Here is a 22,943-nt window from a genome sequence, read left to right as displayed (position 1 = left end):
CACCGCGTCCCTGTTTTAAAGTCCCCAGAGGACGCGTCCGGGGGCGCCGAGGCGGGGAGCGGGCAGAGGGGAAGCGCGGCGCCGGGCGGGCCCGAGGAGCGCGGCGCGACGCGGCTCGGCTCAGCTCGACGCGGCACGGCCCGGCGGGGGCTCTGCTATAGGGGGCAGCAGCGGGGCGGGCCGGGGCCCTAGAGCCGGCCCGGCCCGGCGGGGCCCGGAAGGCGCCGCGCTCCCTCCCGGCCGCTGAGTGGCGGCGGCACGTCACGTGTGCGCGGCCGGGCCGTGCCGTGCCGGGCCGTGACAGATTGCACTGCCCCGGGCGCGGCGCGGAGGTGCGACATGTCCCACCAGACCGGTATCCAAGGTACCCGCGCGGCTCTCCCCGGCGTGCGCTGACCGACCCCTCCTCATCGCGGTGCCCACCTGTCCCTCGCGACAGATGGGCCCCCCTTCCCTCCTCTCACGCTTCCAGCCGGGCGGGAGGCGGGCGGAGCGCTTTTCCCTGCGGGTCGGGACGCGGGGGGCAGGCGGCTGTTGTGGCCGTTTAACGGGCGGCTCCCGGCGGAATTTTCTCCCCTGCCGGGCTCTTTGTTCGCTGCTGGACGAGCCCGTCCTTTCCGCCGCGGGATGGCGGGGGAGGCGAGCTGAACGCAGGGGAGGGGGGGAAACTGCTGCTGGCATCGGCCCCGGGCGGCCGCCGCTCCTCTGGGTCGGACCCAGACCTTGTCCTCCAGTCAGGCGAAGACTCGCAGGCTTTCTCCGCACGGCTAACCGCGCCTGTCCGCCTTAGAGCGGCAGGGAGCCTGCCTGAGAAAACTGTTCACGGCGGAAACCCATACATGGCGAGGAGGGCTCCCCCTTGGCTCAGGTAACTTCCCTGAGCGCAGGGTGTCCGGCTGTGGCGGGGTGACCGGTGAGGTGGGAGCCGGCGCCCCGGGGCTGCGGGCGCTCCCCGGGCACCTCCCGCCCTTGCTGGCTTTTGGAGAAGCTGTCGCCGGTTCGGGGTCGCCGCAGCGGGTTTGGAATGGGTTGGACAACACGGGAAATGCCGAGGGTGGCTGCCGGGCCCGTTGTAGCGGGAGCCCTGGGGAGAACGAGGAGAACCAGGAGCCCCAGAGTAGGGAAGCCCACTAAAAAGCCCATCGCTGGAGGCCACAAAGTGGAAAAGTGTGGGGCAACCTTTTTTTTTCCCCGTTTCCAGGCCTTGGAGGGTGCGAGGAGCAATTAGAAGAAGACAGTGTATTGTTTCTCAGTATTACCGGGTCTCCCTCCAAATCACAGAATTGCTAAGCAGGGATTATGCTGCAGGATTATGGGGGGGTCGGGTTTTACTGTCTCGATTTCTGCAACTGCTTGTTCGGTGACTAGTACTGTGTACTTTGCCTGCTCTCCCATATTTATTGTTGAAGGTGACTTTTGTCCCAACCACGGCAGCTCTTAACTGCTCTTTTATTCCCTTTTTGTCCGTGGGCTGCATTTGGTCTGCACCCTTTCGTGTCTCTTCTTTTCCTTCCCCTGCATGCCAATCTTTGCTTTTTTTTTTTTTCTGCTTTTTTTTTTTTTCTGCTTATTGTTTTAAGTTCTTCACTCCTTCTCAGGCTGGAGATGCATCTGGGATAGCTTTTTACCCAGGCTGGGGAAAACTGTTATAGTGGCTCTTCGTTCCCTTGTTCTCTGTCCTGGCAGTGCTGGAGGGAGGAGCAGAAGAATATCCTGTTGCTTACTGCAAGCAAGAAGAGTGGCTAAGCCTCTTCTGCTGGTCTCCTTCATGTCTTTGAGAATCTTTTGTCCTCTGAGAAGAGCTGTAGAGAACTCGGCAGCTTTCCTGCACAGATCCTGCCTCTGCAGCCACTAATCAGAGCTCCCGTTTGCAGCAAAGCATCCGCTTCTGCAATTTGGAAGAGGAATAGCACTTGTTGTGCCATTGCTGGCTTTAGCTACAAACAGGCTACTGTCACTCATAAACAATTACAAGATTTGGCAGCATGGGCTGCTCTTTTCTGGAAACAGAAATGAAGTCATGGAGGCAGTGATATGTACCAGGCAGTTGCTAAAAGGACTGGACTTTCAAACAGGGCAGTGCAGATAAATAGTGTAGGAAGTCGCAGAATGTGTTGAGCTGTGGGGAAATACACTAGAATATGTTCACAGTCTTCTAAATAATTTAAAAATAATATTCCCTGTAAAATATTTGTGAAATAAACCCAAATTTTAATTCTGTAGGTCTCTGCTATGCAGAAAGTTTAAGTAGAAAATAATATCACTCTGTTGTGGATTTTAAAACCTTTATGAGAAAAAAAACATAGACCACTCGATAGTGAGATGGTTTCTCAAATGTCATGTCTCAAAATGTTACTTCAGGAGCTGTCACTGTTCTGTTATTGGTGCAGGGACTGTTGTATTTTGTTCTTGTTTTGGTGTGTAGGGTTGAAATGAGAGAATAAAGAACAAAAAGATAATAGACAAGAATAGGACAAAAAAAAGTCCTGGGGGAACCAGAAGGTCTAGAAAACGGTACAGCGTTTGCGTGCTGAATGAATGGTGAGGACTGGCAGAGATTGTTAGAAAAACTGGCAGCAAATTACAGTGAGGGTCTGCGCTGCTTAGTGGGAAGATGCTAACTGGGATGAAGCTGGGTTTGGACTGGTAACCTGATGCAGTTCAGTATGTTTAACACTCCCATGCCATTTTGGAATTTCAGAATGGGCCTGAACATCACTTCAATGGGCATAAATGTAAAATGTTTTGAGTATGGGCAGTAACGTTGCTGGATACCATCTGACCATCTGTTCAGTTGGCCTCAACCTGAGTATAAATAATCCTTTTTATTTGTTTCCTGGTTTAATGTTTGTTTTGCTGGTGCTATGCTGTATGATGGATTACTTAAAGGACCAGCTTACAATAAATGTTCTTTAATAAATGCTGCACAAACCCCTGTCTATGGTATATTTAAACTGATTCACACTTGGATTATTTAGCAGAGCAGTTAAGAATGATCTGCACATGACTGGATCACAGTTCTTCAGTGCACTTAGGGAACTGAGTAGCATGTTTGGAGTGTAATGTCAATGTGAATTATGGCCATTGTAAAATATTTTTAGTTACTTCTTTGTAAATTCACTGTAAAGCTATTCAGTTACGATAGGTTGGAGTTTGAACAATGTCGTCAAGATAGATACAAGGAGATAAGGTAATACGAAAGACGAGCAATGAATGTACTCTTCAGAGAGGTGTCCTCAGGAAAGACCGGCACTTTTGCCAGACAAGATCTAACATTTTCCTGGCAGGCATACAGTTTCTGTCTGAAAGTTTGTGCTAAGCCTGCAGACTTCATGAAACTATTGTAATTTGAGATGCGTCATATTTTTATTGTGTTGCTGTGTTAGCTCTGAAACCTGAGAGTGGTAATGTGATGTCACCTTTAATTTTCACAATGTTGAAAATCATACGGTATGCTAGAAAGCAGGACTGTTCTGTAATGTTGCCTGTCATCTTTTTATGGTATGCTGGTGGCTGGAACAGTATGCAGCACTGAGGGAACATCACTCCCATGTTCCTTTTTCAGTCCAACTTTATAGTGAAGGGCCAGCTGTACACTTTTCCAGGGTTGTTCTTACTTTCATGAATATTGTTTTTCCTAGGAAGTGAAATGTGTTAATTTGGTTACTTTTATTTTCTTTTACAGCTAGTGGAAGTGTTAAAGACACCTTTGTTGGAGCCAGAAATGGACAATACAGGCTTTTAAAAATAGTCATTGACAATGGTTAGTCAAGTTTTAATCTTTTTCTCTGATTCTTTTAGATATTTTCCTACTTGTTTTAGTGACCTACATGTACAATTGTTCAAAAAACAAAACTCTGCAAAACTTAATGTTACTAAGGTTTTTCATATACAGAAAGCAAGATTTAAGTTTTGGTGATGCTAATTTTCAGTATGATGCTACTGTATTTTTGTATTTGATTTTTTCTTCCAAATGTCATTTCATATTTTAGCAAGAACTGCTGTGTATTTCATATGGATAATATAAATAAGCTTACTCTTACCTTCTTACTAAAGAAAGAGTAGAGGGGAAGAAAAATCCCCACCTGTGTAGTGTTTTGGCTCTTTGGTTACTTTCATTAGATGGAGAGGTTCTTACAGAGCAGCTGGTCACTTTAGATGAAGTATAAATGTTATCTGCCTTTTATACTGGGATCAACTGCATGTAGAAAATCCTATTAAAACAGATGTTTAAGTAGTAATCTGGCTACATAGAAAATATCTTTAAAAATCTGTAACTTTGTACAAGTTTTCAAAGCTAAAACTGTTCCTTAAATCTCACGAGTAAGTATAAAATTACATAATTTCTTGCAGAACTTGAGTTTGATCTTTTAACTTCTTGGCAAGTGATCAAGGCTGCAAACATTTCAAGATAGAATGCATAATTACTGTTTTTTTTTTTTAATAGCAAAGCTAGTTGACTGTTTAAGACACTTCATGGTTTAATTGATCTTTTCAAGTATATCAAATGCCCACCTTGGGTATTTTGTTCTTTCTAGAGTTCATTAATTTACAGCACACTGAAATACCTGTTAGCTGGAGAAAGTCACATGTATGTACATGTACATACACATACATACCTTTATTGTTAGGTAAATAACCTACCGTTGCCTTCTTTGTGTTTGCTTTTCTTAGGAAGTCTGACATTTTAATATTGCTTTCATTAAGGAAGTGGCAATAGTAATATTATACACAGGTCACTGTGATAAAGTCTCACTAGCACAAGGTAGCAAATGATGGCACACCATTGAATTATTTGGTTTTTGCATTAGGCAAAGTAAAACAATATACTCTTGTGTGTATGCTACTTTTTAATATGAAATGAAGCCTAGAATAAGATACAAATGGAAGACATTCCCTAATTTTTTCCTTTTGGTGTGTATGTGTTTGTGTGTATATATATGCATTTTGTCTCTATGTAGACAGACAGTAGGAGCAGAATCCAGTCTGTGATACTGTTTTCCACAGTTTAAAAAGAAACCTCTAAAACTCCCAGAATACTGGAAGAGAGACAGTTGCCTCATCTGTCTGCAGGGAGCTTTCAGCAACTGCCCTTAGTCAATAGATAATAGTAAAATTGAGTTCTGCTAATCTGAGTTAATGAGAGAAGAGGTTTGCTGCTGGGCAATAGAGTTCCTCTGATTGTATTTTTCTATCTTAAATCCAAGTGAGTGTAAAGCCACCGAGAGTTCAGAATTGGCAAGTACCTTCTGAATGCTCTGGTCTAGGTGTACAACTTCAGATATTTTGCATCTAATTCAGAGAAGGGCCAGACACCCTCTCCCTGAGTTGTTCATGTTCTGTGGCTTACTGTGGTAGAGTGCCTTGCTCTGAAAGTTTTGCTGTGGGGGCATTTGTATGCTGTTGTACTTTTGTCTGAAGCTTTAGAAGTTCAGTCCTAGACTCTCAAAAGATATTTTGTATACTAGCTACTATGATGGTCCTCAAACTGTTGTAGGATGCCATTTAAGCAGGGTGTTTCCGTTTTGATTGTGGGGGCTATTAGTTTATTGGGAAGCTGACAGATGTTTTGAAAGACAGCATACTAATACTTTCCTTTGGAAGCTGAGATATGATTTATAAATAAGAGAAAAATCTTGTTGCTACACTGTTCACATAATTAAATCTCATCTGAAGTATTCTATACAGACTTAAGCCAATTATATGTAATAAACAACTTCAGTCATTTAAAGAGACCATAGTTATGAAGCTGTATTAGAAAGGTTTATCTGCTTACATAGTCAAGTTAAAGTGATTCGTGCAAGCATATTCATTCCAAACTCTTTTCACTGTATAACTGAGTTATTGACTCCTTAAAAGAGTACAAACACTAATACGTTATAGCAAGACCATCAATAATTCTGATTCCAAAATTTAAAATCTTACTTGCATCTTGTTTCTACTTAAGTATTCCAATTTAAAAATAAACTAACTAGCAGAAGACATTTTTTATTTCCCTTCGGTGTACATTATGCTAAAAACACTAACATCATTCTTATCCCTTCAGATCAAAGAACTTGATGACAACTAGCACATTACTTCTCAACTATTTGTATTTGGGTTAAAGTAAGTTAGGGTTTGAACATGCACAGCTTTTGTAGGAATTCACTGGCTTTCACACTGACTGTTCTTGACTTCCATTCTTGTGTACATAATTACAAAAGATGAAGTGTCTCATTAACTGTTTATTGTAATTGCTGATTTTGAAAAACAGTGTTAACTGTATTGTTGCTAACCTGTAGCTTTGGTTATTGGTTATAGAGCAGCTTGTTGTGGGATCCTCTAGGCGGCCAGTTGGATCATGGGAAAAGGATTATGATTCCTTTGTCCTTCCCCTTCTTGAAGACAAGCAACCATGTTATATATTATACAGATTAGATTCTCAGAATGCTCAAGGATATGAATGGATCTTCATTGCATGGTCACCTGATCACTCTCCTGTAAGTAACAGTCATCAGAGACTTGATGTTGTTAATGATTTTTCAACAGTGCCATTTGATCTGAATTCCAGCATTGTGGTTTAACCCAGCAGGCAGCTAAAACAACACAGCCATTCGCTCACTTCCCCGCACCAGTGGGATGGGGGAGAGAATCAGAAAAAAAACCCTGGTAAAACTTGTGGGTTGAGATAAAAACAGTTTAATAGGACAGAAAAGGAAGAGAATAATAATAATAATGATGATGATGGAAAAAAGAATATACAAAACGAGTGATGTACAGCACAATTGCTCACCACCCGCTAACCGAGGCTCAGCTAGTTTCTGAGCCACAGTCGTCCTCTGGCCAGCTTCCCCCAAGTTATACACTGAGCATGATGTCATATGGTATGGACTATCCTTTGGCCAGTTTGGATAAGCTGTTGGGTCCCAGCTGTGTCCCCTCCCAGCTTCTTGTGCACCCCCAGCCTCCTCGCTGGTGTAAGAAGCTGAAGAGGCCTTGACTTGGTGTAAACATTGCCTAGCAACACCTAAAATGTCAGTATGTTATCAACATTATTCTCATCCTAAATCCAAAGCACAGCACTATACCAGCTACTAGGAAGAAAATTAGCTCTATCCCAGCTGAAACCAGGACACCTAGATATGAAGGAAAAGGATTTCAGGAATGAAGCATTCCCCAACCTTCCCCTCGCTTTCCCCCAAGAAAACTGGGAAAACATATTTCTTGAAGCTGATCGAGGAGCAATATCAGTAGGTCTAGATGGAGTGCAGGGTCTAGATGGAGTGCAGCTGATCCAATTTACGTCTAGCCTGACTGGAAGAGACAAGACAATGTTTTTGCCCTGTTTGTTTGTCTGTCTTTCTGTCATGAAAGTGTTTCATGAAAATTCATGGAAGGATGTAGGACAGAAATCTCAATGGGTGTTATCATAGAGAGAAGGATTACAGTGGGAGCTCAAGCCGTTTATTCTATTTGGCTTCCTGGCTGCCCAGCTGGCATTTGTGGATCTGTGACCTGCCACAGAATATACTGTTTCTTAGTCAGTAATTAGAGAACATGGGAGGGAACTGAGGTTAGAGTTAAGGATTTCTAGGAGAAACTAGTACAGGTTCCGGAAATGTGAGATAAAGGAAGACAGTAAAGCTATTCCAATATTCCTACTACTTTCACTAGCACTTAGGAAATAGTAAGACACCAAGAGCTGGAGTGCATAAAAGAGATTAGGTGGAAAAGGTGAGGTATTGTGGTAAGGGTGGCATGACAGTGAAATAAGGTGGAAAGATGGGACTGTTGAGAGAGGAATAAGTGACTATGTTAGACACACGTTCATAGGGAGCAAACTTCGTTAGATTTTCTACCCCCAGAAAATTTAATTTTTTTTTCTGCTCTGTAGTTGAACCAAATCTATCTGGAGTCACTATCAAATAAAAAATAATAATAAATTATTTGCAGTCTGCTCTTTGTCTGTTGTATCCATTAGTACACAGACCAGTGACAAAAGATCTAAACAATTGTGGTTTTTCCCATTTAAAATTAGTAAAGATTCTATTGCCTTTTTTTTCCCATTAAAAAAAAGCTCATACTCTTACTAAAGCTGCAATTTAGTTTTGAAATTACTTTGATAATAATGCATAGTAACATGCCCTTGAGAATTTAATTGTGTTAATATCGTGATCCAGAGCTCATCCTGTGGAGTTTATTAAGAATTACAACTTCATAATGCAGTTTCAACACTTGACATTTTTGTTCAAAAAGAACAAATGTTAGTGGACTTGGTACACCAACATGCTAGATTCTCTGTGTACACCAAAGAAAAGAAAAAGAACCCAAACCAAAGCAACATTGTTTTATTATATGCTAGGTTCGTCAAAAAATGTTGTATGCAGCAACCCGAGCAACACTTAAGAAAGAATTTGGAGGTGGTCATATTAAGGATGAAGTATTTGGAACGGTACAGGTATGTTTTTCTTTTTAAAGTCAGCACACTGACTTTAAATACTAAATATAGTACCTGATGTTACTGGTATGAATTTGTGGTGTTTCTGCTCTTTTTTGATGAAGGAAAAAAGAGTTAAAAGCTATGTGTATTATTCTAGTGTTAAAATGTACCTGCTGTTATTTGAACAAGTAGCTAAGTATATTTAACAACTTCAGGATAAGAAGTCCTTGCTTCAAATGGTTATGAAAACTAAATAATCTAGGAATAATAGGAGCATCTCTTAATCTCACTGCATGCATGTGAATCCTCTAAAAGCTGTAACGCTGCAACTTTCAGGCCAATTGTATACGCAAGCCATTTTGGATGTATGGTGCTCAATCAGAAGTGGGCTAGAACAGTAATTTGTAAGCTGTTAACATCTGAAAACAAATGTTTATATCTTAAACTAAGCTGTCAGCTCTTTAGAATCTGACCATAAAATGTAATGTGGCTGCCATCGTAACTTATGGAAACAGAATTTTAGTAGCTACTGATTTGTTCAATGAAAATACTAATAGTTGACTGTTCACTCATGGTAAGATAATTGGAAAGTGCATGTGTGAAATCTAACAAGCTTCTAAGGGATATTGCAAAGCCTGCAAATGCTGTGCATGTAAGGAAATAAAAGGCTACTGCGTTACCTTGGTTTCTTCGGGAAATAAGTCTTGCATGGTTGTGATGTCTGCCTGTTTCCCAGGCAGACATCAGTCTTGACTTTTTAATCCATTGCCAATTTTAAAGAAATGCTAGTTTAAAAGTTCTCAAAGATGCCGAATTTCTATAGCTTTCATGAAAACTGATGATTACTTAGAGCAAGTACTGAGTTGCTAAGAGGGTTTACTGGTAGAGGTCATATTGGTTTTTTTCTTGCCCATTCAATCAACTAGTCTCTCACCGTCACTTGCACCAAACCATTAGCAGTCTATGTAATACGTAGATTTTGTGTCTAGCCCTACAACTCAGAGCCCAAGTCTGAGCTTCCATCTCAATTATAAGGAAGGAGCATTGCATTTGTCTATTACTGTTATTTCAGAATGTGCTTGGGACCCTTAGAGGATGGAGTCAATGTAACTCACTTTTTCCAAGTTCATTATGTTACAACTTAATATATTTCTAAATTATTGGTTTCGGTGTCTTTATAAACTTCTTAATTATAGCTGGCCTCTAATGTTCATCTGTGTGAAAATCACAGCTTCTTCAAGGTATTCAAGTTGCAAACCTCACTCAGAATCTTCATCATCAGCATCCAGTGGGTGGCTCTGTCTTTATTTTGTTAGACACAAGGGTGGTTTAGTTGCAACCGGCTCTGTTATCCTGGTGGAACCTGGTTATGGTCCCACCTGCTACTTCACATGTATTAACCTCGACATCTCTGGGCTCCTGAAACAAGGCATAATGGAATATTGGCACTGGAAATTGTATTTGGGAAGGTCTGTCTCTTTCAGAAAGGGAAGAGCTCAGAAGGAGCTTTCTCCTCAGAACTTGCGTGTAAAATCACATTCATGTGATTGCATAAAGTCCTGCCCTTTTCTGAGTGACCACCTTAACAGTAAAAACACAATGGTATTTGCCTCTGGTATCAACCTCTTTGGAGAGGGCCACAAGTGACACTGAGTATTAACGAATTCCCCAAAGTGGTTATCAGAATTCATCACTTCTGTGATGTTGCATGCTAAACTATTTGCAGTATCACGTGCCTACTCCCTGTCCTAAGGTAGCATTTCTGTTTCCCATTTTTTAGGTAGAAAACTACCAATAAGTCTAGGCATGCAAAATTTATAAGAAAATAGATTATTATTATTATTATTTATTAAAATTGTGGCAATTCTGTGTGGTTTTGTCCAAGAAGGCTGAATAACTTCATGCACACAGTCTTCATTAATGCTAATTTTTGAAAGGTAGTTGAGGTCTGATTGTGGAAATGCTGCTCATGGTACAAGAGCAGCCCAGTGGACCCTGCTGTATGGGAAGATGAGCTGAATTTGCACATGCACCTGCACTTGTAATCCATTCAAATAAAAAGACCTTAACTGTATGGGAGGTAACTGCTTTTTCTTAGGCTGCATAGAACATCTTTGAAGAAAACTTTTATTATAAAAACATAATCAATAATGATATTGTGCTTTCAGGATGATGTTTCACTGAATGGATATAAAAAATATTTGATATCACAGTCCTCCCCTGCGCCTCTGACTGCAGCAGAAGAGGAACTTCGACAAATTAAGATTAATGAGGTACCTACAATGTCTTCAAGCATGGGCGGGAAACGTATTGTAGGGAAAAAAGTCTTTCTAGGGTAAAAAAGAGCAGAACAGAAAATGGAAAGTTTGAGAAAGTTTGAGTGGACTAGAATATAAATTTATTTTTCACTGAGGTAGAACTGCAGGATGATTACGGCTGGAGTTGAAGTGGCATGATCCTGCTGAGTTTGCAAGGCCTAGTGTCTGAGTCAGAGGCCTCACAACTGCAGAGCTTAATTGTTGCAACTTTGGCCCTTAACATGCTTTTAATATCACTGGATGTGCTTCATTGTGAAGGGTGACTGAGCACTGGCACAGATTGCCCAGAGAGGTTGTGGAGTCTTGGAGATCATAGAATCATAGAATGGTTTGGGTTGGAAGGGACCTTAAAGACCATCTAGTTCCAACCCCCCTGCTGCAGGCAGGGACACCCTCCACTAGACCACGCTTCCCAAAGCCATCTGGACAGAGATCTGGGCAACTGGCTCTAGGTGGCCCTGATTGACATGGTGGTTGGCCAAGATGACCTCTGGAGGTTTCCTTCCAATCTCAGCCATTCTGTGACTGCCCACATACCTTTCCCATGGTGGCAGAAATTGCAGAGAAAAAATGAAATAGCAACTGTTGCAGTGAATGATTGCCAGGAGTATTTCAACAGCCTTCTTCCTAGAGGAAATGTACTTAGCTTCCTGCGCCAGTGCACTTGTCTTTAAGACTGAGAGGAAGTAAATGGAATTCCAATAAAAATAAAATAGAAATCCTAAACAAGTAGTTAGTCCTTTTAAGAGACTGATTTGCTTTTCTACAAACACTTTATAGAAAAGCCTCTAACAAATGCCTTTAACCAAGTAATTTGATGATTGCCAGCTAGCTAGTAACTAAAAAGTTTCAGAGGATTCTTTTCTCACATTTTTCCTTCACTTGATCACTGTTTGTGTTCAGACATGTATTAAAATAGGTCATGTGCTGTTCTTATTAGTTCTTTAGGCTTGTATTTTGCAGCCATGGTACATGTGTTTGAAATATGGTTTGTTTCTGCAGCTGGATACTATCAAACCATTGTGTTACACGTAGCTCTGTGTCTTCTCTTACATTTTCACTCTACTGTGCTTTTGCTGCAACTTCTGTTGTTTATTGACTTTTTTTTTCCCCCAGTGGTGTGTTTTGTTATTTTCCATGTCTAGTTTTGGTTAATCCAATGTAGAAATGCATTCATCATCATCAAACACTGCATTTTACTTGAACAGCTTTAAAAAAAACAACGCTAATGAATGTTAAACTTACGTGGTGTTGATTATCACTTCTGGTATTAGTGTTATCTCTTATGCACTACATACGTTGTGCTTAACAGCTGATTCATGCAGACTAAAACTTTATGTGCTATTATGAAACTTCAGCAGCAATAGCTGTGCTTTTCAGAGATGCATAAACTGTAGATTGCTGCCATTTTGGCTTTGTTTTAAGCATCTTGCAATACATTAACTTACATCATTTCTCTCTTCATTGTTTCTACCATTATGAAGCCTGTAATTAGACTCAGAAATCTAAAAGCCTTCTGATTTAAAAAAAAATAAAAATTGAGTTTTTCATATGTATATTACTTCATAATTACCCTGAGAAATATTTTACTGGGTCAGATCAGAGGATCACCTAGTGTGCCGTCAAAGCCCTGAGTGAACAACAGCAGAAATCTAGGAAGGGTGTAAGAGCAGGGCGAGAAGGCCATGATAATTCCCTTGAATATTCTTCTGTTGCCTCAATGTTTGCAGGTAGGGATCTTCTAGAGCAAGAGATGATGTCGTAGTATATAATTGTTCTCAGTGAGTTTTTCATCTATCATCTAGTCTTGTCGTTTTTCTAAATCCACATAAAGTTTTTGCTGGCCACAGATCCTATGGCGGTGTATTCCACAGCTTGACAAAGTAGTATGTAAAGAACCATTGTCTGCTATCTATTAGTTTATTCTGATATCCCTATAGATTGTGTGGGCAAGGCAGAGAAAAGTCATTAAGTCATTCCTCAGTTTCCCCCTCCCCTTTGATAAAGCCAACTGTATCCCAGAAAGCCAACCATATCCTGGGCTGTACCAAAAGAAGCATGACCAGCAGGTCGAGGGAGGTGATTCTCCCCCTCTACTCCACTGTCATGAGACCCCACCTGAAGTACTACGTCCAGCTCTGGGATCCTCAGTACAAGAAGGACATGGAGCTGTTGGAGCGAGTCCAGAGGAGGGCCACGAAGATGATCAGAGGGCTGGAGCACCTCTCCTATGAGGACAGGCTGAGAGAGTTGGGGTTGTTCAGCCTGGAGAAGAGAATGCTCTGGGGAGACCTTATTGTGGCCTTTCCATACTTAAAGGGGGCTTATAAGAAAGATGGAGACAGACTTTTTAGTAGGCTCTGTAGCAATAGGACAGGGGGTAATGGTTTTATACTAAAAGGGGGTAGATTTAGATTAGATACAAGGAAGAAAATTGTTTACCATGAGGGTAGTGAAACACTGGAGCAGACTGTCCAGAGAGATGGTAGATGCCCCCTCCCTGGAAACATTCAAGGTCAGGTTGGACAGGGCTCTGAGGAACCTGATCTAGTTGAAGATGTCCCTGCTCATGGCAGGAGGGTTGGACTAGGTGACTTTTAAAGGTCCCTTCCAACCCAAACCATTCTATGATTCTATATCCATGGACCTCTGTTTTATTCCTTACCAGTTGTCTATTCTGAGCTGAAGACTCCTAATCTAGGTAGTTTTTCCTCCTGAAGAAGGCACTCCATAGTTCTGATCGTTTTCCTTTTCTCTGCAGTTTTTCCAGTTCTGCTATGTAATTTATGAGATGGAGGGATGGGGAAGCCAGAACTGCATGTGGTATTCAAGATGCAGGAATGTTACTGATATATACAGTGCGTAATGATGTGTTCTGTTCTCTACTCTTTTTCTAACAATTTGTAATATTTCATTTGTGGCTGGGAAGTTTTGGAGTTTTTTGTTTTGTTTGGGTTTTTTTTCCGAAGACTGGCCACTGGGCTTATATTTTCAGAGATATTCAGTGTGACCTACAAGGTCTTGCTCTTGAATGGTAGTAGCTAGCTCAACCTCATCACTGCACAGGTAGAAGAGAGGGTTTGTTTTCCTTTCCCTCCACAGGAAATTTCATCTGCCATTTTATCCACTGCTCAGCAAGCATCACTAACAAATCTTATGGTGCGAATTGAAGTATTTTTAATTGACTTAGGTGGTTTTGTTTTGCTTTAATGGTCTGAAATATGTTGCAGTATGGACAAGTGGATTTTGTTCATTTTTTTAAACCTGGAGTTATGCTGAGTTTCTTCCTTTGCCTGTCCTCACACTTCATAGCATGTTTTTTGTGGGTTTTTTTCTACTTGTATTTTAATATGGTTTATATGGTATGGTATTTTATCATAGCTTATTACTTTTGTGTTGCCTATTTTATGTTTATTAATTAGGCTCTTATGCAGATATATTTTGAAAATATTTTTAATGTAAACTTCTTCATAAATTTATCAATCTTAATACAAAAGTGAGCTCTTCCACATGCTTTCTTCTCTTTCCTTGTTGCTGACAAGCTGTTCCTTAAAATGTGAAGCATAATTTAGTGTAGCCCCAAGTATCTTTGTTTTTTATTGTTTTATCAGTTTTTCCTATTTCATTAGCATCTCTTTTTAATTAGAGCTGAACATGTTCTCGTTGATAGATCTAAGACCCACACTTTGTACACTTTTCTGACTTTTGCTGCTTCATCACCAGTGTTAAATGTATTGTGAAATTATAAAAGGAAGCCAATATAGTCAAAAGTTAATACTTGGACAGTAAGTTCAGACTTGGGAAAATGGGAGGCCAGAGTTTATTTTGAGAGAAACTGCATGAATGTTAAGATAAACAGAAATTGTTGAAAAATGGCTTTAAAACTATTATTTTCTCTCCAATAATTTGTGACTAATTTAATAATGAATAATTGTCTAGACTGCAGTTACCCTGGATTTTTTTACTTTGTGTTAGACCTTCTAGAAGTCAAAAATTAAGATTTTGTTTATTTGCTTGCTTTCTTTTTGGTGTAGGCTTTTGGGGGAAGGGTGTTGAAGCGGGAGGGAGGGAAGTTGCTTTGCTTTTCCTTCAATATCAGTTTGTCTCATAAGATAAATTTCTCCCTTCCTCTGAAAATTCTGACTCCCTAGAAATGACATTGGTATGTTTTGAACTAAAATTTTTCAAGATACAACAAAATTTATAAGCAATATTATCAGTTCAAAAGTGTAACACAGCATATGAAAATCAAGGTCTTTCCTCCTGGCTTATTGTATCTTTATATCAGAATTTAACTTAGAGCTTCTTCACTGACACTTGAGTCTGATGATTCTGTTGGCTCTGCAAAGCTAGCTGTTTCAGAGATACGGAACTGTTTTCAGGCTAGTAAGCAAACATGACCTGTAAATTAAAAAATGCAAATGTGTTGTATATGGGGATGATGGTTTAGCATAGTTTATTCTTGGAATAGCTACTGCTAACTCTGTGTGTTGCAATGCATTGTCAGTTATTGTATGAAACCAAACGAATGCTTGCAAAGGTTTCTGTTTACATCTCAATTGACTTGTGTTCCAGGTACAGACAGACGTTGGCGTAGATACCAAGCATCAAACATTGCAAGGAGTAGCATTCCCCATTGCTAAAGAAGCTATTCAGGCTTTGGAGAAATTGAAAAATAAGAAACTCAATTATGTGCAACTGGCAAGTATAAAATACTATTTTTTAATAGTATAAAATAGATTACCTGCACATTAAACAATGTGCATTGCTGATGTACACAGATAAATTACCCTCATGTATTAGATTAATTAAATTTTTTTCCCATACTGTCATGTTCTCTGGTTTGCTTTCTGTGTACTAACTATATTCAGATTTGCTTTGTTAACAGCAAATTGATATGAAAAATGAAACTATTATTTTGGCCAACACACTTCATACTGAACTTAAGGACTTGCCAAAAAGAATTCCTAAGGATGCTGCACGTTACCACTTTTTCCTGTATAAACATGCCCATGAAGGAGACTATTTGGAATCCATAGGTATGAGAAAATTTCCCAATATGAAATTTCATTGGCTTGTTTCAAGTACTTCAGTAGTTTTGAGGCAGAGAGAAAGATGTGTCATAAAAGTAATCTGTCTGTCAGCATGATGATAAATTTCAGTCATTTGGTTGTGAAACTGACTTCTGAAGAGTCCTTCTGTGGAGAAGGCAGTAGCTATCGCTTTTGATTACAAACACCCATAAAACAGTTGTCATGTGAAATCGTGAAGATACTGGCCATTCTCTCATCCCCCATTTGAAATTAAACACTTACTGAAGCAAAAAAGATCCAGAATGGCGTTAGATTTTTCCCTTTCAGACTGCATAGTTGATTTGCAATGCCTCTCTGCTGTACATGATTTTATGATACAGGTTTTGATGGTGTGTAGTTACGGTCTGATTTGTGGTTTTTTTCTGCAGTTTTCATCTACTCTATGCCAGGGTATACCTGTAGTATACGAGAACGAATGCTCTACTCTAGTTGCAAAAGTCCACTGTTAGAAATTGTAGAAAGACAGTTGTGGATGCAGATAATTAGAAAGGTAAGTACACTGGGTATACTCATATTTTCTCCATCCCACTGTTCTTTTCTTAACATCTGACTTTAACTGTCTCTGCCACCACCTTCTATGAACAATGAAAAGTGTTATGTAACTATTAATGTTTGTCCTGAACAAGAAATGCTTCTTCGTAAAGCTCCAGGTACAAAGTCAAGCCATGGAAGTTTTTCTCTGCTTCATAATTTTTCAGAACTTTAACAAACATATCCTTGTGTATCAAGGGAGTGTCTGAGAGTACTTTGAAGGACTACTGAGAACTAACATGTTTTGTTACTAAAAGGGCTGTCAGATTTTGGACCACAGCACATTGCTGTTGTTGAACACTAAATTCCTTTAAAGCCAAGGTTATTTAAGGATTTTCAAAATAATTTCAAGCTGCAGTTCTGGAACTTAAAACTGCTATCTTAGAGGTCCTTGATGGGGCAACCAAGGATTTGCAAGTAAGCTAATCTTTTCACATTGTACAGATTTTACTACTATGCAATAAGTTGCTCCTCACTTCCAGAGCAGAGACCATAGGAATGGCCTATTTATGGAATATGTGCCCTATGGTTACATTCTTAAGACTTGTGCTGTAAATTTAGAAAAACTTCGAGACTTGGTTTCTGTGAGGAAACCTATATGTCTACCTAAAACCCAGCAGATTTAATACTAACCATTTTTACTGAGGTGGCATGAATTTAGTAGATTATCACTATGTGGTTTTTTTATGTAATTATTTCTCAGAAATTTCCTCTCTACAATGAAATAAATGCACCAGGTGACTCCTGAAATTCCTGTAGACAGATTTCTGAAGCATGTACTTGCAACAGCAATACCATGGCTGGCAAGTCCGTCAAGTGCTATGGTTGGCAGGCCATGAAGTGTTGAATGCTCAGCAGAGTGAGGCCAAAGCATTTCTCTGAATTCTACATTCCTGCAATTCTAAACAGTGGGCTTGGCCTGAGAACAGTATTTTCTTTCCATTCAGGTTTATATGCTTACATTTTAAACACCAAAACAGCCCCCTCTTTAGTTCATTAAACTTATTTTAGCTTTTCCCTGGCTTGAATACTTGCTGCGTTGCAGTAGCCAGCTAATCATATGAGCTGTTTGTACTCCTCCGCTTCTGTCTCAAGAGACAACAATATGTATGCACACTGCTTTTACAGTTAGTGTTTAAAGCACGTTTTAGTGAAAAATTTTAATTCTTAAAATGTGGAGATTATGTTGGGACAATGAAAAGTTTTCATTTTGGAGAGGAGAATTAAGAAAGGAAATTTTAGTTCTGAGAGATCCACATGCTGCTTTCTTATCTTTTATTAAGGAAGTTACCTTACAGATGAGTAAATAATCACTTGTTTCTACATGGAATGTGTACTCCTAGTTAGTATTAACATGTACACTGTGCTAAAGCTTGGGACAGAGAAAGTTTCTTGGCATATATACTGTGTAGTTGTGCTTATATTTCAGGAAAAATAATTAAGTCAAATCCCATTCAATACTGGTAAGAGTAGAGTGGATTCTCAGAAAAGCTATTCAAGATTGCTCAGGGCATTAGGTACAAGTTGGAGAACATTGCATGCTAGGCTCTGAACATTATTGCACATATGGTTTTAATATAGCATTTAGAGCTGCAGCAAATTTTCAAAATGTTTTTAAATATGTCTTTAAGATGAATATGATAAATGTTGGGTTTTTTCCCCAGATTGAAATTGATAATGGTGACGAGTTAACTGCTGACTTTCTTTACGAAGAGGTTCATCCAAAACAACATGCTCACAAACAAAGTTTTGCTAAACCAAAAGGTCCTGCAGGGAAGAGGGGAATCCGAAGACTGATTAGAGGTCCAGCAGAGACTGAAACACCTAGTGATTAGAAGCTGGGTTTGCATTTGTTGTAAAGTATTACAGTAAGAAATGAAATTCTGGCTTTTGGTAATGAACTGAAATCATTCCATTCATAGATGCTAGGGGAAAAAAAGGCTCTCTTTACTCTTCTCTTTTCTGACCTCAACAGTTTTTATATTGTTACATGACATTTGTTGACCATGTTTTATGACATGTGGAAGAGCTAATTATTTTAAAGCTACAAGAGGAAAACTAAGGTAGTACCCCTTTATTTTAAATTAGAATCCATTATTTAATAGCTGTACATGCGATCATAAACTTTGCAGACATAAGACCATTAAGCCTGTGTATTCTGTGGTTAAGTTGCAGCTGCTTGCCTAGCTACAAACCTGTGTTCTTGTGAGCAGCCTATTGATAATCCTGAAGACTCTCCATGTGAGAAGAGCTGAAGGACTATATAGCATTGTCCCAGATAAATCTTCCTTTTTCCTTGTCGCTCTTATGGACAATGTACAACAGAAGGTTTCCTTCTGGTTTTAACATGATGCATTGCTGGGGTTTGTTGTTGTTCTGTTTGGGTTTTTTGTAATAGAAAAGAAACTAAAATCAGTTATCATCAATTAATGTAAGTGTTCAGGAAAGCTCGAGATTTTCCCATGCAAAAGCATGGTCATTTCAAATCTATAACTAATTTTGTGGAATTGTCTTTTAAAGAAATCGACATAAAACCACTATGGCTTTTCCACACTTCTATACCACTTGTAAGCCTTACATATGAAGTACTGAATGACCAAGTAAAAGGTGATTAAAAGTGCATGAGTCAGTATACTCAGTAGATTATGGACCTGCTTTCAAAGCAATATGCTTAAAGTTTCTAATAAATAATTGATTATCTGTGCACTTGGATCTAAAACTGTGTAAATTCAGTAAAAATTTAAATAGACTTGCTTCATAATGGTGAGTTATTCTGGAGATCCTGGTGTGCTTGCAGTACCAACTGCAATTTTAACTTTCCAGGTATTCTGAAAATGACTTTTCCTAAATGTTTGAACGTGAATGGTAACTTAAATCTGTAACAAAATCCAACTAGGTCTTGAATAACTGCTGGCAGCACCTGGTTAAGATTTTGTCTTTTTTTTTTCCTTCCCTTCTCCGAAATACTAAAATCAGGCAGAATAGCCTAAATTTGATTGAACCATGAGTAATGTGTTTAATAGGAAGAGGAAGACTAAATGATTTTAATTAGTGCATTAAAGAAGAATTAGATGTGAAAATCAAGTATTGGATGACCTTAAATATTTAAATTTGTGTAATGAGGCAAATACTAGTGGATGGATTATATTCCCCAGTGGGGACTTGCTTTTTAGTGTCTTGTATCTGAGCTTTGAGGGTTTTGAATTTTTTATTTTTAAAGCTACATGGGAGTTGCAAGTCTTGGTTCATTGCATATTATCATAGGTGCTGGGTGTACACATTATATAGCTGAATCACGTGTTTACCTGGTGGGAGACAGATTTTAACCTAGTTTTGTAGGGAAATAATGCTTTGACACTACTACTTCCTGATAAAATTTGTTTTGTCTTATATGGTATTTTGTTTGGAGATACTAGCTTGTTGTTGACATCTGAGATTGCACTATGTAATGTGAAGATTGCAATAGTTGTTGGTTTTACTGTGCTTTTTTTATATGCAGTAGAAATTTGACACCTCAGCTTTTTTCATTTAATCTTATACACTACATCCATCCAATTCAATAGCTCTTGATCCTCAGCTAATCTCCTGCTTGCCCTTAGCTCCTGTATTCTTTTTCTGCCTCTTGCCGTCCCCCTCCAGGGCAAGGAGCTGGCCCTTGGAGTGTTTCTTCTACGTACTACTACCCATCAGGCAAGTGTCATTGTTTTTTAAATACGGCCAATATGTGTGCAGCTCATTGTGCACCATAATTCAATGTAGTTTAAGTTGAACTCTGAATCTTTTCAGCACACCTAATTCACTTTGGGGTTTTGGGGTTGGTTTTTTTTTTTCCTTTTTTAAGGAAAACCTTTGAGTGTAGCAGTTAAAAATTACCACTAGAAAGTTTTTTGTTTGAATTTAGTATTCCTGCCCATGTGTCAGCTGTAACAAGTGCACATACATTTTTACACTTATTTGAGCCAGTAAAGAAATCCAGCTTTTTAATACCGAATGTTTTAAATAATGAATGGTTTGGCCTGGTATGGTTATGTGCACATTGTGTTTTGGGTGGGTTTTTTCCTAACCCTGCCCTAGGCAGCTGAGGGTAGGAGGTAGAAAGCTTCATCTGGAGGGTGGTGAGAGCTGGTCAAGTGATTATGCGAGGGCGTTTATAACAAGCTGCAGGAGAGTTCGGCCCAGACCAGACATTGTGAGTCCTCTTACTTGAAAATATTCAATATGGGGGTACAAACCTCTGACCGGCCAGCAGAGAGTCACATCCAGAGCATATTTCCCCCTTGATACAACAGAGAGTTGTATCAAGTCTTGCACTGCTGACTGCCTCTCCAGTAGCTACTCTCCTGACAAAGCAATAAGCATCATCTGGTCTTTTTGTGAGATCTGTCACGTTTACATCTGCGTAGCTGCCTCACGTAACACTGTTTATGAATGTTCAGAGCCAGCACAAAATGAGGGCATTAATGAAGGATACTCCTTTACTGCCTCGGATCATTTACTAATTGAAAGTGTCCATTCAAAATTGTTGTTGGCCTTCATAAAGCCCAGAAGCAATGCAGTTGCTTGCAGTTAACTCACAAGCTATTAAACAGTTGTTAAATAACATGGCAGGTAATTATTTTTGAAATGTTTGTGTTGCAAGGTAGGGAGAATTTGATGTTTTAAGACACTTCTATCAGACATTTGTAAAACTAATCAAGGAATAATTGCTCTGTTACTTAGAAACACTTCAATAAAGGAAACTTTTGATTTACGGTGTCTATGTATTCAGTGAAAACCACCTTCAGATGCTAAAATTAACTAAGTTTACCTTATCTATTTTGTAATTTACTTTATAAATAAAGACTGATGCTTTATTTTGGTGTTGTCTGAATCATTTCATAATCTTTTTGACAAAGATCTATATTCTAACATCACGATGTGTAGGAAACAGGCAGTTCCCACGGGACTAGAAGGCAGTATAGGACCAGTTGCAGGGTAAGAAGGGAGGTGGGCAGAAACAGAATTCCTGGCTTTGCCACTGGAGAAAAATCAGTCTGTTAGAAACTGCAACTTTCCTGTCGCTTTATGGAAGCAGCACTGAGGCCTCTGTAGCAGGATCCAAGTGTGTTCATCTCTTGAGGTTTTTATGCTTTCAGTAATAAGCCCCTTCAAAAGTTCTGTCCTTTTAAAATGCTGAAGTAGTTGATTAGTCATTTAACAGTTCTATCTGTTGTTACTTGCTCAGCATGAGGTAGTATAATTAAACTCTTCAAATGCTGTTGTTCCATTAATGTTTTTTGTCTAAACTGAAAGTAGTTTGCTTGAAGTCTTCCTTTTGCCCTCAAAATACATGCTGAAAGGAACATCCAGTGGTTTGGCTTTTCTTTTAACTGTCCTGCCAACACACCCCCGTGGGGAAAGTGGAGATACGGCAATTTTGCAGTTGAAAGAAGGAAATTTGAAGATGTGTTGAACTAGGATTTAAGGGAATAATTTAGATGCGAAATGCTACACAGGAAGAAAGCTATTGCTAGAAGAGGAGCAGGGAAGAGGCTAGGCCTCTGTGTGAGCATCAATCTCAGCAGCACTGTTAGTTGCGGGTTGGTCAGTGGGTGTTAGAGCTCTCAGCTGGCCAGCCCAAATATACAGATGATGTAATTCTTCCCGTTTCAGTAAGATGAAGTTCTATGGCTGGTAAAGGGTGTGTTGGCTCAAAAGGCAACTAGACAAACTGATCAAAGAAAATTTGATAGAGGCTTAATAACTAATGAAGACCTCACGTCCTTTTCAAAGTTAACGAGCTGCAAACTGTACAAAGCCATTGGATTCCAGTGCAGTATCTCTGCATCTCCTGTTCTTCCATTCTTCCCTCAGCAGCCCCCAACAGCTCGTGTCCCGGCCCTGGGGCTGTGCAGGCCCCCGTGGCCTGACCCACAACAACCATTTTGTTGCCTCCTGCTGTGGCCAAGGATAGAGCTGTTACCCTTCCTGAGAAGTTCCCTTAACAGCGCTTTTCTTTGGCTCATTAGCATTTTATCCTGCTGGTGCTTTCTAGAGCGTCAGTTGGAATTGCAATAAATCACACTTGCTATTTTTTGTTCGTACTTCCTTCAGGGGGGAGACTAAATCGCTGTATGGTACAGTTCTCTACAGCCTTACCATGCAAAAGGCTGGCTCTTGCCCTGAGGACAGCGCTCCTTGGACGCCCCCTGTGCCCCCTTCCCCACCGAGAAGGACGTAGGCCAGCCACTTTAGCCCTGCCTCCGTCCCAGGAACACCTCCCCTGCGCAGCTCTCTGCCCTCCAGAACCATGCCGTTTCCTCTCACCTCCAGTTCTGTGGAACTAGGTCATCCCTTTCCTCACAAAGAATTGGAATGACTGAAGTTACCAATTTGTGTCCTGGAAAGCTTTACTATAGTAATTAACACAAAGAAGTATGGCTCCTAGGATAGGTTAATGGTTTTGCAGGGAATAAAGGAGACAGGAGTCAGTCTGTGCTTATCCCCTGGTAGTGTCTGTAGTGTCTACAGGTGCTGACTACCCTGTATGAAGACCTAAAAAAAAAAAAAAAATCTCAGGGAGAAGGGGAAGTTCCTTCTCCT

At 40.0% G+C, this 22,943-nt stretch overlaps 1 protein-coding gene across 3 annotated transcripts; it reads left to right on the top strand.

Annotated features, from left to right (window-relative positions):
* The first annotated feature begins 203 nt into the window (after window positions 1-203).
* TWF1 (twinfilin actin binding protein 1) lies at window positions 204-21,214 on the top strand. 3 transcript variants are annotated; one of them, XM_075745118.1, is made up of 9 exons: window positions 204-364; window positions 3,686-3,763; window positions 6,301-6,479; window positions 8,342-8,437; window positions 10,588-10,692; window positions 15,313-15,438; window positions 15,626-15,776; window positions 16,199-16,320; window positions 18,026-21,214. In XM_075745118.1, exons 1-9 carry the CDS (start codon window positions 340-342, stop codon window positions 18,194-18,196), a joined length of 1,053 nt encoding a protein of 350 aa, XP_075601233.1. In that variant the 5' UTR covers window positions 204-339; the 3' UTR covers window positions 18,197-21,214. The 3 variants fall into 3 exon arrangements, with proteins under 3 accessions (XP_075601233.1, XP_075601228.1, XP_075601241.1); XM_075745113.1 differs by having other exon boundaries at window positions 10,588-10,696; window positions 15,317-15,438; XM_075745126.1 differs by lacking the exon at window positions 204-364 and adding an exon at window positions 677-868.
* The last annotated feature ends 1,729 nt before the right edge of the window (window positions 21,215-22,943 follow it).

The sequence above is a fragment of the Balearica regulorum genome, chromosome 1 (assembly GCF_011004875.1).
Source record: "Balearica regulorum gibbericeps isolate bBalReg1 chromosome 1, bBalReg1.pri, whole genome shotgun sequence".
In the NCBI taxonomy this organism is placed as follows: domain Eukaryota; kingdom Metazoa; phylum Chordata; class Aves; order Gruiformes; family Gruidae; genus Balearica; species Balearica regulorum.
The sequence above is the reverse complement of the archived record's forward strand: the minus strand, read 5'-3'. Positions and strand labels throughout refer to the sequence as shown.

Coding starts and splice junctions, on each gene's coding strand:
- TWF1 (XM_075745118.1), top strand. CDS start 340: ATGTCCCACCAGACCGGTATCCAAG. Junction 6,480..8,341: donor GGTCACCTGATCACTCTCCT/GTAAGTAACAGT, acceptor ATTATATGCTAG/GTTCGTCAAAAAATGTTGTA. Junction 15,439..15,625: donor AACTCAATTATGTGCAACTG/GCAAGTATAAAA, acceptor CTTTGTTAACAG/CAAATTGATATGAAAAATGA.